This window comes from Marmota monax, unplaced genomic scaffold, assembly GCF_021218885.2.
Source record: "Marmota monax isolate L192 unplaced genomic scaffold, Marmota_monax_Labrador192_F-V1.1 WCK01_AAM20220418_F8-fsc00275, whole genome shotgun sequence".
NCBI lineage: Eukaryota > Metazoa > Chordata > Mammalia > Rodentia > Sciuridae > Marmota > Marmota monax.
Window position 1 is genome coordinate 214,639 of NW_026691942.1, and position 12,415 is coordinate 227,053.

Below are 12,415 nucleotides of genomic sequence, written 5' to 3' on the forward strand. Positions count from 1 at the left end.
TTTTTATTTTACTTGTAGGTGTGCGCAATATCTTTATTTATGTGGTGCTGAGGATCAAATCCTGTGCCTCACGTGTGCAAGGCAAGCGCTCTGCCACTGAGCCACACCCCAGCCCCCTCACTTTTCAAAGCTGAGTTTGTGCACTGTGTGGGTGTGAGGGGGCAGGAGGCGGGACTGGTAGCTGCACAGCAGGGGCTGAACTGCCCCCCAGAGGTGCTACAGGGGGCAGCCCGGGCAGGGAGGATGCCGGCCAAGGGACGCCACCACGTGTCATCTCCTGCTGAAGGGCCACAGGATCTAGGACTCGGTGCGTTTGTGGCCCTAGGGCTGGCCGGCACGCTGGGTCCTGGGTATCCTGACCCCGTCAGACACACTGTGTTCTGTAGGCCCTGTGTTCAGTGGCTGCAAACCTGGGATTTCAGAAATTACTGATGTGTCCCTTAGACCGACACCAAGGAAAGCTGTGGGAAGGGGTCAGTGCACCAGCTGTCCAAGTCCACACGGAATCCCGGCCCCTCTCTGCACCCCTCCCAGCCCCTGGCTCCACAGGCCTGGTCCCTCCATCCCCACCTGCCCTCCCCACCTTGGCTCTGCAGGCAGCTGAGGCCCAGGGAAGCCCGCCCCAGCCTCCCCTGCTCACCCCCAGCTGGCCTCCACTTCCCTGTGCCAGCTGCCTGCTCTCTGCAGAGCCTGAGCCAGGGACAGCACTGGGGTGGGCGGTGCCCAGAGCCAAAGAGGCTCCAGGAGGAGAGCCCCTCTGAAGTCAGGGGGGCCTGGGGCTCGAGCAGCACTGCCTCCTGCCATCCTCCCCAGGCCCAAGCCTCCACTCCCCTCTCCTCCAACAGCTGCTGGGAGGCACAGCCGCAGGCACCTGCTTTGTATTCAAAGACCCCAGACACCCGACCACCCCAGGCAGCAAGCCTGCTGTAGCAAGGCCTCGGGGCCTCCATGTTAAAGGGAGGCAGGTTGGTACCTGGGTTTCCGTCTCCCAGGAGTCAAGGAAACGGCACCTGGGAGAGGCGACTGCCAGGGGCAGGAGCCACTGCAGTGTGGGTTCCACTGTAGCACCCTCCCAACTACTGGCCTGTCACCTGCCCGAGCACCAGGCCCCCTGAGGCCCGGTGCAGCACCCTCCCAACTACGGCCTGTCGCTCGCCGAGCACCAGGTCCATTCAGACTTGAGGCAGCTGGTGTACCTGGCCCAAGCCAGTCCCTGGTCACCAGCCAGGGCAGGCACTGCGAACCCTCTTGAAGCTGAACTTTCTCGCCCACAGAGGAGAGCCGCTGACCCGTGCTCTGGGCTGTGTACTTACAATGGGGCTGGCGTTGATGTAGTCCGAGTTGCTGTGACTGTTTTCTGGTTTCAGCAGGATCCTGGAGTGGTCATCTGCAAGAAACCCATGAGAGGTGGTTAGGAGCTGGCCCAGTGCTTCGTCCAGGGGCGTGAGGGACCCGTCTAGGCTCACACCACCCCAGCTCCAGCCCAGGGTCAGCGCCAGCCTTGAGCACTCCTCAGTGGAGTCTTTCCTTCCTATCCTCCAGGACGACCCCGTGGCCCAGCCCTCGGAGGGCAGAACAGAGCCGCTCTCTGCCCCTCGGATGCAGGGACGCCCCCCCCCTGCCTTCACAGCCCTGCCGTAAAGAGCAGACACACACCAACGCATGGAGGACGATGCACCCGTGGATATCAATCAACAGGCCACCATCCAAGGTAGAGTCTCGTAGTTGACAAGTGGCTAAATCCCTGAGATGACTGGAATTTAGTTTCAAGGGGAGAGTGAGAACCACAGGAAATGCAGATAGGGAGGAAACAGAGACGCCCGGGAGCCTCGGGTGGACACGAGCTCTGCACAGGCAGAGGCCTTGCCTGATGAGGGCCAGAGCCGGCAACCGTTCCTGGGGCTGACCAGGAGAGCGCATCCCCGGTGAGTGCGTCCCTGCCTCAGTCTGGCTCTGGACGGACCCCTCTGCCTGACTCCAGGAGCTTCGAGGCGTGGCCCCAGGGAAGGTGCAGGGAGCAGTGGGAGGTGTGTACGCTGGCCTGGCCAGAGCCTGGGGTGGAGCCTCAAACCCCCTCGTCCTCCATGAGGGGCAGCTGGGGGCACGGCCAGCGGCTCCGCTCTTGCTCCCGGGTGAGTCCCCCGGGGACACGCAGCATCCTTGGCCACCGGGTCCCCCGTGGCTGAGAGCTTGCTCAGACTCAGGCTTGTTTCCCCAGACTCGCGGGGGGCCCCTTCCTGCAGGAGGGGAGGCCTCCCGCCACGGGCTGCGCAGGCGGCACAGACTTGGGGACTTCACTGTCACTGGTGTTTCTTTCATTTCTCTCGGAGATAAATTTACCTAATGCTTTAAAAATAGCATCTCAGGGCTTGGGAAAGGTGAGAGTCCCGACGGGCTGAACTTGGCCGGCGATGTTGGGGGTCGGGGGACGGGCCTGGTGGGCCAGAGTCGCCCATCAGCCATGATGTCCAACTAGGGGCACTTTTCCATGGAGACAAATTGGACAAGGAACACTGAGAGATGTCACATGTCACATTTATATACACCTATTTACGTGTGGCCAACGTAGTGGAATGTCACGAGGGTGGGTGTGACGGGGTGGTGTGGCTGAGCTGTGGCTGCAGCTGTTTGTAGGGTGTTGGGGAGCCCAGCCAGGGCTCTGCCTCAGAGCTGCCCCGGCCCCCCACAGCGGTCTTCAGCGGAGGCACGACCCAGTTCCCAGCAGACGACTCCACGGCCCTCCTGCACAAGCGTATTCCCGAGAGGGCGGAAATCCGCAGCATCAGAGAACAGAAACGACGTTGACCAGGAAGAGCTGGTCCACTCGGACACCCTAACATGCCATGAGCACTGCCCACACCAGGTCCCAGAAGCCCAGGTCCACGGGGCCTGCAAGGTCCCAGCCGTGCTCACTCTGCTCAGGGGGCCTGACCACTGCAGCTCACAGAGCTCTGGAACGGGGAGCCTGGCTTCTAGCTGTTTCCAGAGGGTTCCGGGTCGCCTGGGCCTCACTGTAAGCATTTTTAACACACGATTTAGGCACTTGTGGCCACCCGTCCACCTACTTAGGAGGTCTGTGCTGCAAGGCAGCCTTCCAGGTAAAGAGGGGCGTGGACAGGACAAGGACAATTCCAGATCCCAAGTCCAGGAACCCCCTCAGCACCCTGTGTGGCCGCCACCTGCCCCGGTCCAGGTAGCTCGTGAGAATGGCTTCCCACTACTGATCAGCAGGGCGCCGTGCTCACATCTTGCCAATCAACAGACTGGTTCAGGGCCCAGTCCCCAAACGCAGGCTGCCTGCCAGCTGCAGGTACCTTTGCCATGACGGTCCTGGCAAATTTCAGCACAATTTTAGGCACTTGTGCTCTGGACACTGGGAACCGCTCCCAACTGAGAGACTTGAGAGCAGGGTCAAGAGGGACTGGTGACCAGGAAGAAAAAGCCACAGCTCGCCATCTCCTGACCTCAGAGGCCTGAGCATGGAGTGGGGCAGACACAGGCCCTGCCTGGGGCCGAGAGGCTCAGCCACTGCCGGCCCAAGTGCCGTGGTGCCTCTTGCCAAGGGAGCCATGGAGATGCCACGCGCTGCCTCTGCTGGCCCGGCCTGTGAGCACCGTGGGAGAGTCTCCTCTGAAAACTGAGGAGGTGATGCCCAAGTCTGTGAGCTACACCTGGGTGCAGACGGAGGGCGCCATCACAGAGAGCGCCATGGACCCTGTGCCCTCAGGAGCCCCTCCAGAGTGTGGGCTGGGGCAGGGCAGGGAGGCCTCCCACCACGTGGTGTGTGTGGTCGCGCAGCACGTTGCTTCCAGGTTGACGGTGAGGGGATTTTGCTTCGGTATTGGGCTACTTTGAGACACATAGACCTGGAAGGGCCGGGGCCACGCTGGACAAGCTCAGGATGGGGGATTGGTGGCTTGGCCAGCCCAGGCTCCGTCTGGGGGAGAATCTCTGCACCATCTGTGACTTGTTTTCCCTGGTCATGTCTTAAGAGGTGCCATAGAGGCCAAGGACACGGTTACCTTGAGTTCTGAGTATCCCAAGACGGGCTCCCAGAGCACGAAGTCTAGTGAGGGAGGTCGATGGCAGGTAGGAGGGGAAGTCCCCACGGGTCTCCGCTCTGCCCGGCTGGCTCAAGGCGATTCCCTCCTGTTTGCCGAGCAACATGTCTCCCCCCCCACCCCCCGGGAGCAAATGAAGTGCAAGGCAGGGACGGCCCTGGACCTGAGCGCGGGCTGCGGACGCCGGGCTGAGCGGGCGGGCTCTTCGCACCTTCTCCAGGAGCCCAGGGGCAGGAGCGGGTGGAGTTCGCCTGGCTGCCTCCTCCTGCACTGGCCTGGGCCCGCTGCGTGGTGCCGCCCTCACAGGACCCACAGTGCAGGTCCATGGTGGGGGGCCTTTGAGCCCCCGCCCACCCTCCTGAGGTACAAGCAGGCCTCCGTGCCTTCGTCAAGGCTGGCACGAGGGTCCCGTGTCCCGTCTCTCCACACACAGCTTCGACCTGTCACCTGCTCACTGCAGCTCTGCACCACCCATGAAACGGGGACATTCCCATTTTACCCTGGAGAAGACAAGGCCCAGGAAGATCCAGAGAGGTCCTTGGTGACAGCGTGCCCTCAGCAGCAGAACTCAGGGCGTGAGCTCTGGCCCTGCCACTTGCTCACCAGGTGACATTTGGGCAAGTTATTTGGTATTCAAAGCCTCAGATTTGTCTTCCAAAAGGCAGGACAACACTCACCTCAGGACCGTCATGGCAAAGGTACCTGCAGCTGGCAGGCAGCCTGCGTTCGGGGACTGGGCCCTGAACAGGCTGTTGGACTGGCAAGGTGTGAGCACGGCGCCCTGCTGGTCAGTAATGGGAAGCCATTCTCACGAGCTACCTGGGCCAGGGGCAGGTGGTGGCCATGCCAGGTGCTGAGGGGGTTCCTGGAGTGTGGCCATCAATGGACTTGGGATCTGGAATTGTCCTTGTCCCGCCCAAGCCCTTCTTCACGGGCCTCTAAGGAGGTTTTCCCAGGCTCCTCCTGAGTAGGTGGACAGGGGGCCACGCCCCACCTCACTGGGAGATGCCTTCCTTGGAGGCATCTATCTGCAGGGCTCACGGAGCTGGCACTCGGCACGGGGGGCTTCTTTGACCGAGTGGTGGGCTGTGTCCTCCTGGGCTCTGCAGCGGTCTCAATTTTCTGTTAAGATTTAGATCACACCTTTTGTGCTGCACATTCTTTCTTTCGATGGTGTGGGTCTGCAGTGTGGGGACATCTATGACGGGCTGAAAGGCTGCTTCTGGAGGGTCGCAGCTGAGTCTTCAGTGGAGACATCAGCACCCGTGACCACAGGCTCCTTCTCCAATTTCATGGGTCCATGATGGTCTGACATGCTGCGGAGAGGCAGCCTGAGATTGCTCACCCTCAAAAGCCAGTGGTCAGTGCCGGCCCAGGGATTCCAGCCAATCACACAGGAAAGCCTTTGCTGGACCCGTCGTAGCTGAGGCACAGGAACACATCAACATGCCACATTTGTCTCAAGTCTGAGGCGCTAAGCAGGCGTGACTGCAGATCTGGAGCCTAGGACAAGCCACAGGGTGGTCACCGGCACGGCTGCTCCAGGGGGCACATCCTGCTTGGCTGCACCACAGAGGAGGCTGTCTGCATTCCAGAGATGCAGCCAACGAATTTTGGCGTCTTGGTGCCTAGAGCTTTGAAACAGTTCAGCCTCAAACAAACTCACCAGCGTCACGTGGCGCGGAGCGTGCCCGGGGTGAGCCCAGGTGCACTGCGGGGGACCTGGGCACAGGCTTCAGCCTGCAGCTTCAGGGTGCTGGTAACAGGTGGTGTGGGTACCCTGCCAGGCCTGGAGGGAGACCCGGCAGGAGTAGGGGGGCTGGCACTGGGCTGCACAGGCGTGCGGCCTCTGGGGACCTCTGCCCTGGGGCAGGAGGCTCATCCTCCAGCCGCAGCTCTGCATGTGCCCCAGCACACAGGCTGCAGGAGGATGGCGGGGTGGGTGGCCGGGCGCCTGGCTGCAGATGCTGGGTGAGCTCCTGGCAGCGTCCTTGAGGCCTAGTGGGTGCGGCTCAGCTCTGCACCATGGGAGGCTCACAGAGAGGTCCTGGCTGGCGTGGAGGGACGATGGGCAGCGGGGCCAACTGAGTGACTTGAAGACGTGAGAAATGTGTAAGATGAGCAGATGGCAAGACCCGGGGGCGGCGGGAGGAAGGGGTGGGGGTGGCGCCTGGGGTCCTGGAGCACCAGCAGTTCTTACAGGAGAGACCCCCACTCCAGCGAAGGCAACTCAGCATGATCACCATGGAGACGTGCCCACTGCGACTCACACTCGAACCTCGGGTGAGAGCGCCAGTCCCAGAGGGAGCAGCCTCAAGAGCTGCCCCTGGCCCTGGCACCGGGGAACCTGAGTGGGACGCCTGCTCCGAGCTGCACACAGGCGGGGACAGGAGGCCAGGGGGGGCCTGGGGTGATGGCACCGAGGGAGCCCGAGGAAGTCACAGAGAAGGAGCTGACAGGCTGACGCAGAGCGGGGGCGGCACTGTGGCTGGGAGCAGGCGGACTCTCCGGGTGTCGGAAGGCCTGAGTCATAGAGCTGGCTGAGGGCCTGCTCCCCCAGGACAAGCGCAGAGCCACAAAGCAGGATGGAGGGGGACAGGAGCGGGTAGACCCTGGGGCCACCCCTGCTGGGAAGCCTGATGTGAGGTCCTCTGAAGGAGGAGCCAGCAGACCCCCCCAGCTGCTGGGGGGACCACCTGAGCAGGCCTCCCCTGCCTGGCTCCGCCTCCCCTGCCTGGCTCCGCCTCCCCTGCCTGGCTAAGGGTCCAGGGCACGGCCCTGATGCCAGGACCCCAGGAAGGCAGCACAGGTCCGTCCAGGCACTACGGGAGGCCTTCCCTCCTCAGCCTCACTCTGGTTGGGACCTGGTAAGGTAGAGTCCCTGGTCCTCCTGTGGCCACTGGGGATGGCGTGCACCTGGGGAGGACTTCTTGTGTTGAGGCTGCTCCCGCTCAAGACCCGACCCCAGCGTGCTCACCTCTGGACACTGGCCTCTGAGCCCCGGCCCCTCTGCCCCCGTTGGAGGGTCCAAGAGCCAATCTAGCCCCAAACCTCCCTGGGCAGCACACCCCAGGGCCCACGCGTGTCCGTGAGGCCACCCCTCCCCCACACAGTGACTCCTGGTGGAGAGCAGGTGCTCAGGGACCTCCACTGCAGCCACCGCGAGGCCGAAGGCTATGATGGACGCAACCGTGGGTGCCCAGGATGCCCAGGTGCTGTGCCGGGTGCTGCCACTGCCCAGTGGGATCCAGGTGCAGATGCAGCAGGCCCTGAGGGCAGGCTCAGGCCTCTGCCCACGCCTTTCTTGCTGGCCGTGTGCCCCAACCCACAGCTTTAGGACCCTGCCATGGGGTTAAAGGGGGAGCTGTCTCTGAGCTGCCTGGCTGGGGACAGCTACGGGGCACAGGGCACTGGTCCTCAGTGGGTGCATGTCTGCAGGTTGGTAAGAGGAGTGGGCTCTCAGACCACAGGGACGGGGCCCAATGTGGCCTCGGGAGCATGCAGCCTGCTTGTGTCACCTGCCCCTCACCCCCGCAGGGCCCCCAGCTGGGTACGTACAGGTCAGCACTGCCAGCGAGCGGTTCTTGGGCAGGTTCTCCTCCCTCTGGGCCACCAGGGAGCTGCTGGGCTCCGCCTGGTAGGCGCACAGCGCGTCCCACTCCTTCTCCAGCCGGTGCTTGTTCTTCAGGTGGTCCTCCATGTAGGCCTGGAAGGAGCAGAGCGTCAGGAGCCCGTGCACAGCAGCTGCCCGGGCCCGGCGTGGCCAGGAGAGGCCGGCCTGCTGAGTCAGGACAGCACGCTCCCCGTGACTTCCAGGCTGCCAGGAGGTGCCCACCACGAGGGCCACACAGCCTGCTCTGGAACTAGAGGAACTGCTGGGGAAGGTGGACGACCGTCCTGGCCACAGGTGACCAGCCAGCCAAGGGGGTGCGAAGCCACACCTACGACCCAGGGAGGTGGGCTCAAGCAGGCAGGGTGGGCGGGAGAGTGCTCACCGGGGGCAGGGAAGGACAGGCATGGGACCCGTGAGTCATGGGTGGTGGCTGTGCCAAGTAGCAAGGAGAGATGCCAAGGCTGAGGGCAGAGGTCTGCACATCTGCAAGACAGCCGGGCCTGGACAGCAGGAGCCCGGGAGGTGCCTGTGCAGGCCGCAGCGGGCACCACTGGGCTCAGAGACACCCTGAGGACAGTGCTCCCCGGGCCGCGAAGGAGCAGAGACACGTTCTGGAAGTTGTGCAGGTTTCAAAGGGAGGAAGTGGCTGCAGACAAGCTAAGACACCCTGGATCCAACACTCCCATGACCCCAGGTCTGCAGAGCATCTCCCTGGGTGTCACATGAGCTGCCGACAAGTGTGGCATGGCCATCAGCCTTGGAACTATGCACCCGAAAAACAGGAAACATGCGTCTGGAAAACTGCCTCACGTCCAGTGCGGGCGTGCCCCTGCCCACACAGATGCCTGCCCCTCCACGAGGAGAGTCCTTTCCTCAGCTGTGTGCTAGTGGTGCACACGCACGGGACAGGCTGTGCCTGGGTGTGTGAGCCACGTGCGGGACTCCCGGCTGCGTGGCCTGTGCAGCATTGCAGGGACAGCAGGGCCCTTGGCGCTCTGCATTCTCCTGGCACTTGCCTGTGAGTACAGGTGACAGCAGCAGTCGAGGAGCCCGGCCTCTGGCTGTTCCCTGCCACATGCAGCCGTCCCCATCGATGCCTTCAACCAGAGGTGGCTGAGATGGGACGAAAGCTTCTCAGAGGACCAAGCCCAGCTGCGGGCCGCATGGATCCGTCATCCCCATAGGGGAGTGAGTTTTCAATGTGCCACGAGCCACGGGGTTTGGAGTGGCCAGCTCTCCCATGGCCAGCACAGTGCTCAGGCCCTCCTTGCTTCAACCGCCTCCCTGTCCGCCCACCTTCCTCTCACCACAGCCCCGTCTGTGAGGAGCCTGGACGGTCCTCTGGGCACCTCCCTGCCCACAGGCAACAGGTGGAGGAACAGAAGCACAGGGAGGGATCTCAAGTCAGACACGGCCTGCCCGCTCCAAGCCACTCCGCAGGCCCAGGTCTGCCCCACTGGTCTGCCTCATGGCAGCTCCCTGGACTATGTGGGGATCAGGTGTGCGAGCTGATGGGCAGGTGGAGCCCCTGGTGGGGAGGACGCGTGGGGCCCACCTCACACCTGCTGTGGAGGCCTGGCTGTCACTCACCCCCACAGCCAGCACTGAGCTGAGCAGAGGTTTACCCTGTGAGCCTGTCCATGCCCACAGTCCTGGGGCCTCCCGTATGAGCAGTGCCCTGAGGTGCTGGCCCACAAGGCCAGGCAGAATCCAGACGGCTCCACTGAGGAGGCCACCACAGACAGCTCTGAGATGGTCGGTGTGGATTCAGGCACTGCCTGTGAGCCAGAGGCCTCAGGGGAGGCACGGGGGCTCCTGCAGCCCAGGACCTGGTGGGGGTGGGCACAAGGCCCCACCCAAGGCACCGCCGGGCTGTGCCTGCAGCGGCCGCCCACTCTGTGGGAGCTGGTCCTGCCCTCCTCACAACAGGCACTCAGTGCTCCCGGTGGGGCAGCTGGCCCTGGCTGCCAGGAACAATGGGTGAGCAGCTCCTTCCAGCCAGAGGCACTCCGCGAGACGAGCCTGGCCACTGCAGCCCGACCTGACCGTCACTGCAGAGGGGCTCTGGACGCGTCCTAACCCCTCCAGGCTGCAGCGGGCTGGGCTCCTAGGCTGACCTTAATCAGGGGAGCGGCACCAGAGTCCACGCTCACAGTAACTCCTGGCCTCGTGGCAGGTCCTGCAGACAGGGCTGCTGGTCAGCAAGCTCGCAGTGGGAGGGGAGGCGGAGGCTGCTATCACGACTCCCCCGAGAACCGTCGCTGCAGATGCATCGGACTGCACCGAGCTGGACGCGTTTCTCGAGTCTTTGTGCGCAGTGACCTGCAGGCCCTGCCCTGGTGCACCACAGATGGACCTGTGCTGGTTTCCCACCAACATCTTTATAATCGCTGTGCGCCGTGTTAAAGTGCTGCAGGCTCCTGCGCCGCATCCCCATCTGCCCTCTTTTGTGGTCTGCGGACGAGACATTCTCATCTGGGAGTCTATGGAGAAGCCTGGCCTTTGTAGCAAAAACCCACATTTTAATCAATAAAAGCAAAACTGAAATGACTTAGTCCTGCTTCTCCTGGGTGTGAGGCGCGAGGGTAGAGCAGGGCGGCACTCTGCCCAGCGGCTGCAGGATCCCCAGTCTCATCAGCGTGGCTCCAGTGGCACTTGACCCCCAGCGGGCACCCAGCGGACATCTGAATAGTGTGTGCTGCCAGGGAGGTGGTCGCCCGAGAGCTTAATTAAAAAAAAACACAAACCCTGCAAATCTGAGTTCCATAAGTAGCCCTTGTAGAGAAGAAGAAAATGAAAGTGAAAAGGAAAACCCTCGTGGCTCCAAGCCCCAGGAGGGGCGCAGGACTCGCTGCCGGGCTTCTTCCTTCAGAGCCAACGGCCCCGGGGCCGGCCTGCATGCTTCTGGCGTTATGAAGACGGAAGCTGCCCAGGCGAGGAACCAGAGCCCCGGGAGGCTGGACCACTGATGGCTGGACCCTCGGCTCATGGCTGCGGCCTCCTCCAGCACTTCCTGCAGCCACGCAGCCTCCCTGCCCCTTCTGCACAGTGTCCCCTACCTGTCTCCTGGTGCCTGACACTGAGGACAGGGCCAAACCCAGTGTGCTGTGCTTTCCCCAAGCATGCACACCCGTGATGAAGTCTAACCTGCAGATCAGCACAGTAGGCGATAAACGACGACAGTTCTCTATAGATCTTAGCAACCTCAGCATGCCACTTTTTTCTTATTAAGTCAGGAGCTGTCACTTTTCACTTAAAGGAAGCATTTTATAGGTTCTCTGTGGCATAACTGAAACTTCAGCGTCATGACCCTGGTGCTTTGGGGTCATAAGTAAAGTCAGGGTGATCCAAACACAAGCACTGTCAAGTGCAACAGTTGGTCGGATAAGATGGCTACTAAGTGACTAAAGGGTGGGTAGTGTATACAATGTGGATACTCTGGCCATGAGGCGGTTCACATCCCAGGTAGCACAGAGTGGGAAGGCTTGAGATTTCACCATGTGCTCAGAACGGTGTACAATTCAAAACTTCCAAAGTGTTTATTTCTGAAATTTTCCACATAATATTTTTAGACCAAAGTTGATCACAGGTAGTTGTAACCTCAGAGAATGAGGCTACGGATAAGGGGGACGATGGTATTTCTTAGAAGACCTTGCGGGTGTACAGACTAGTGTTGTCCCCTGTCCAAATCCCAGCTCCTCAGCGTGTTGCTCTCTAGCCTGTGAAGACTCCATGTCCCACTGTCTGCCCCCTTGTGCTCATCTGGTTCCCCTCCCTGCCGCTCCACTGTCATGAACCCCCAGATGAGGCCCAGCTCAACTCTGCACCCACACATGGGCCTGGGGGGGACCTGCCTTCCCAGCCCCACCCCTGCACCAGACGCTGTAGCGAACGCGTCTCTCTGGCAGTCACGGCTCTGCTCTGGGCTTCTCTGTGGGCATGACCTCTCCTGGCTGCTCTTTCCCGCCCGGGGGGCGGCAAGTACCGGACGGTCACGAGCACCTGGGGAATCTCTGCAAGTCATTCTGCCCAGATTGAGATTTCCTGTGGATGGCAGCACCCAGGGAGAGTGCTTCTGAGTCCCCTGAACTCAGAACACGTCCACAAAGCAGCCCAAGCGACCTGGGGCACCTCACGCCTCTCCCTGTGGCCTTCCTCCCTCTGGTGACTCAGGAAACACTCCAAGCTCTTGCGGAACACAGGCTCTTGCCCCAGCACTCCTGTGACAGCCAACCCCATGTCCATCTCGCCGGCGTGGAGAAGCAGCAATGGCTCAGAAGACTCTTCTCCCCCTAGAGCCCGACCCTTCCCCACGGTCCCAATCCCAAGCAGGCGCTGTCACCCTGAGAGCCTCAGAGGGCTGTGCCTACCCCGTGGGCTCAGCGCACAGCCCAGGTGCCCTCCTCTGGGATGCAGCACACCTGCAGCTGGGGCCCCTGCACAGGCTGTGGGCTCCTGGGGCCAGGGACCGTCCAGCCCTGACTCAGCCCACTGCACAGTCCACGTGCGGGGCACTGTACAGCCTCTGTGTGGACGCTCTGCCGAGGGAGCGCCAGGGAGAGCGAGGCAAATGGGGTGAGGCCTGAGGGGAGGTGACGGGGATGCAGCCCCATCGTGACAGTGACAGAGCTCTGGAATGCAGACACGGGGACTTCACCCTTGTTGACCACCTGAGCTGCTGACCAGCGGATTTTGAGAGCTGCCCAATTCTCAGTGCTCCTCTTAGCAGCCACCACCTTCC

The 12,415-nt window shown here is 62.1% G+C and overlaps 1 protein-coding gene across 3 annotated transcripts in view; it reads right to left on the reverse strand.

Annotated features, from left to right (window-relative positions):
* Window positions 1–12,415, reverse strand: part of Ptprn2 (protein tyrosine phosphatase receptor type N2) — a 769,678-nt gene that overhangs the window by 38,348 nt on the left and 718,915 nt on the right. For all 3 annotated transcript variants that reach the window (XM_046427071.2, XM_058574871.1, XM_058575062.1), the window contains 2 exons: window positions 7,620–7,767; window positions 1,314–1,387 (listed from right to left, as the gene is read on the reverse strand). In XM_046427071.2, coding sequence (XP_046283027.1) covers window positions 1,314–1,387; window positions 7,620–7,767 — 222 coding nt within the window. The remainder of the gene's footprint in view (window positions 1–1,313; window positions 1,388–7,619; window positions 7,768–12,415) is intronic.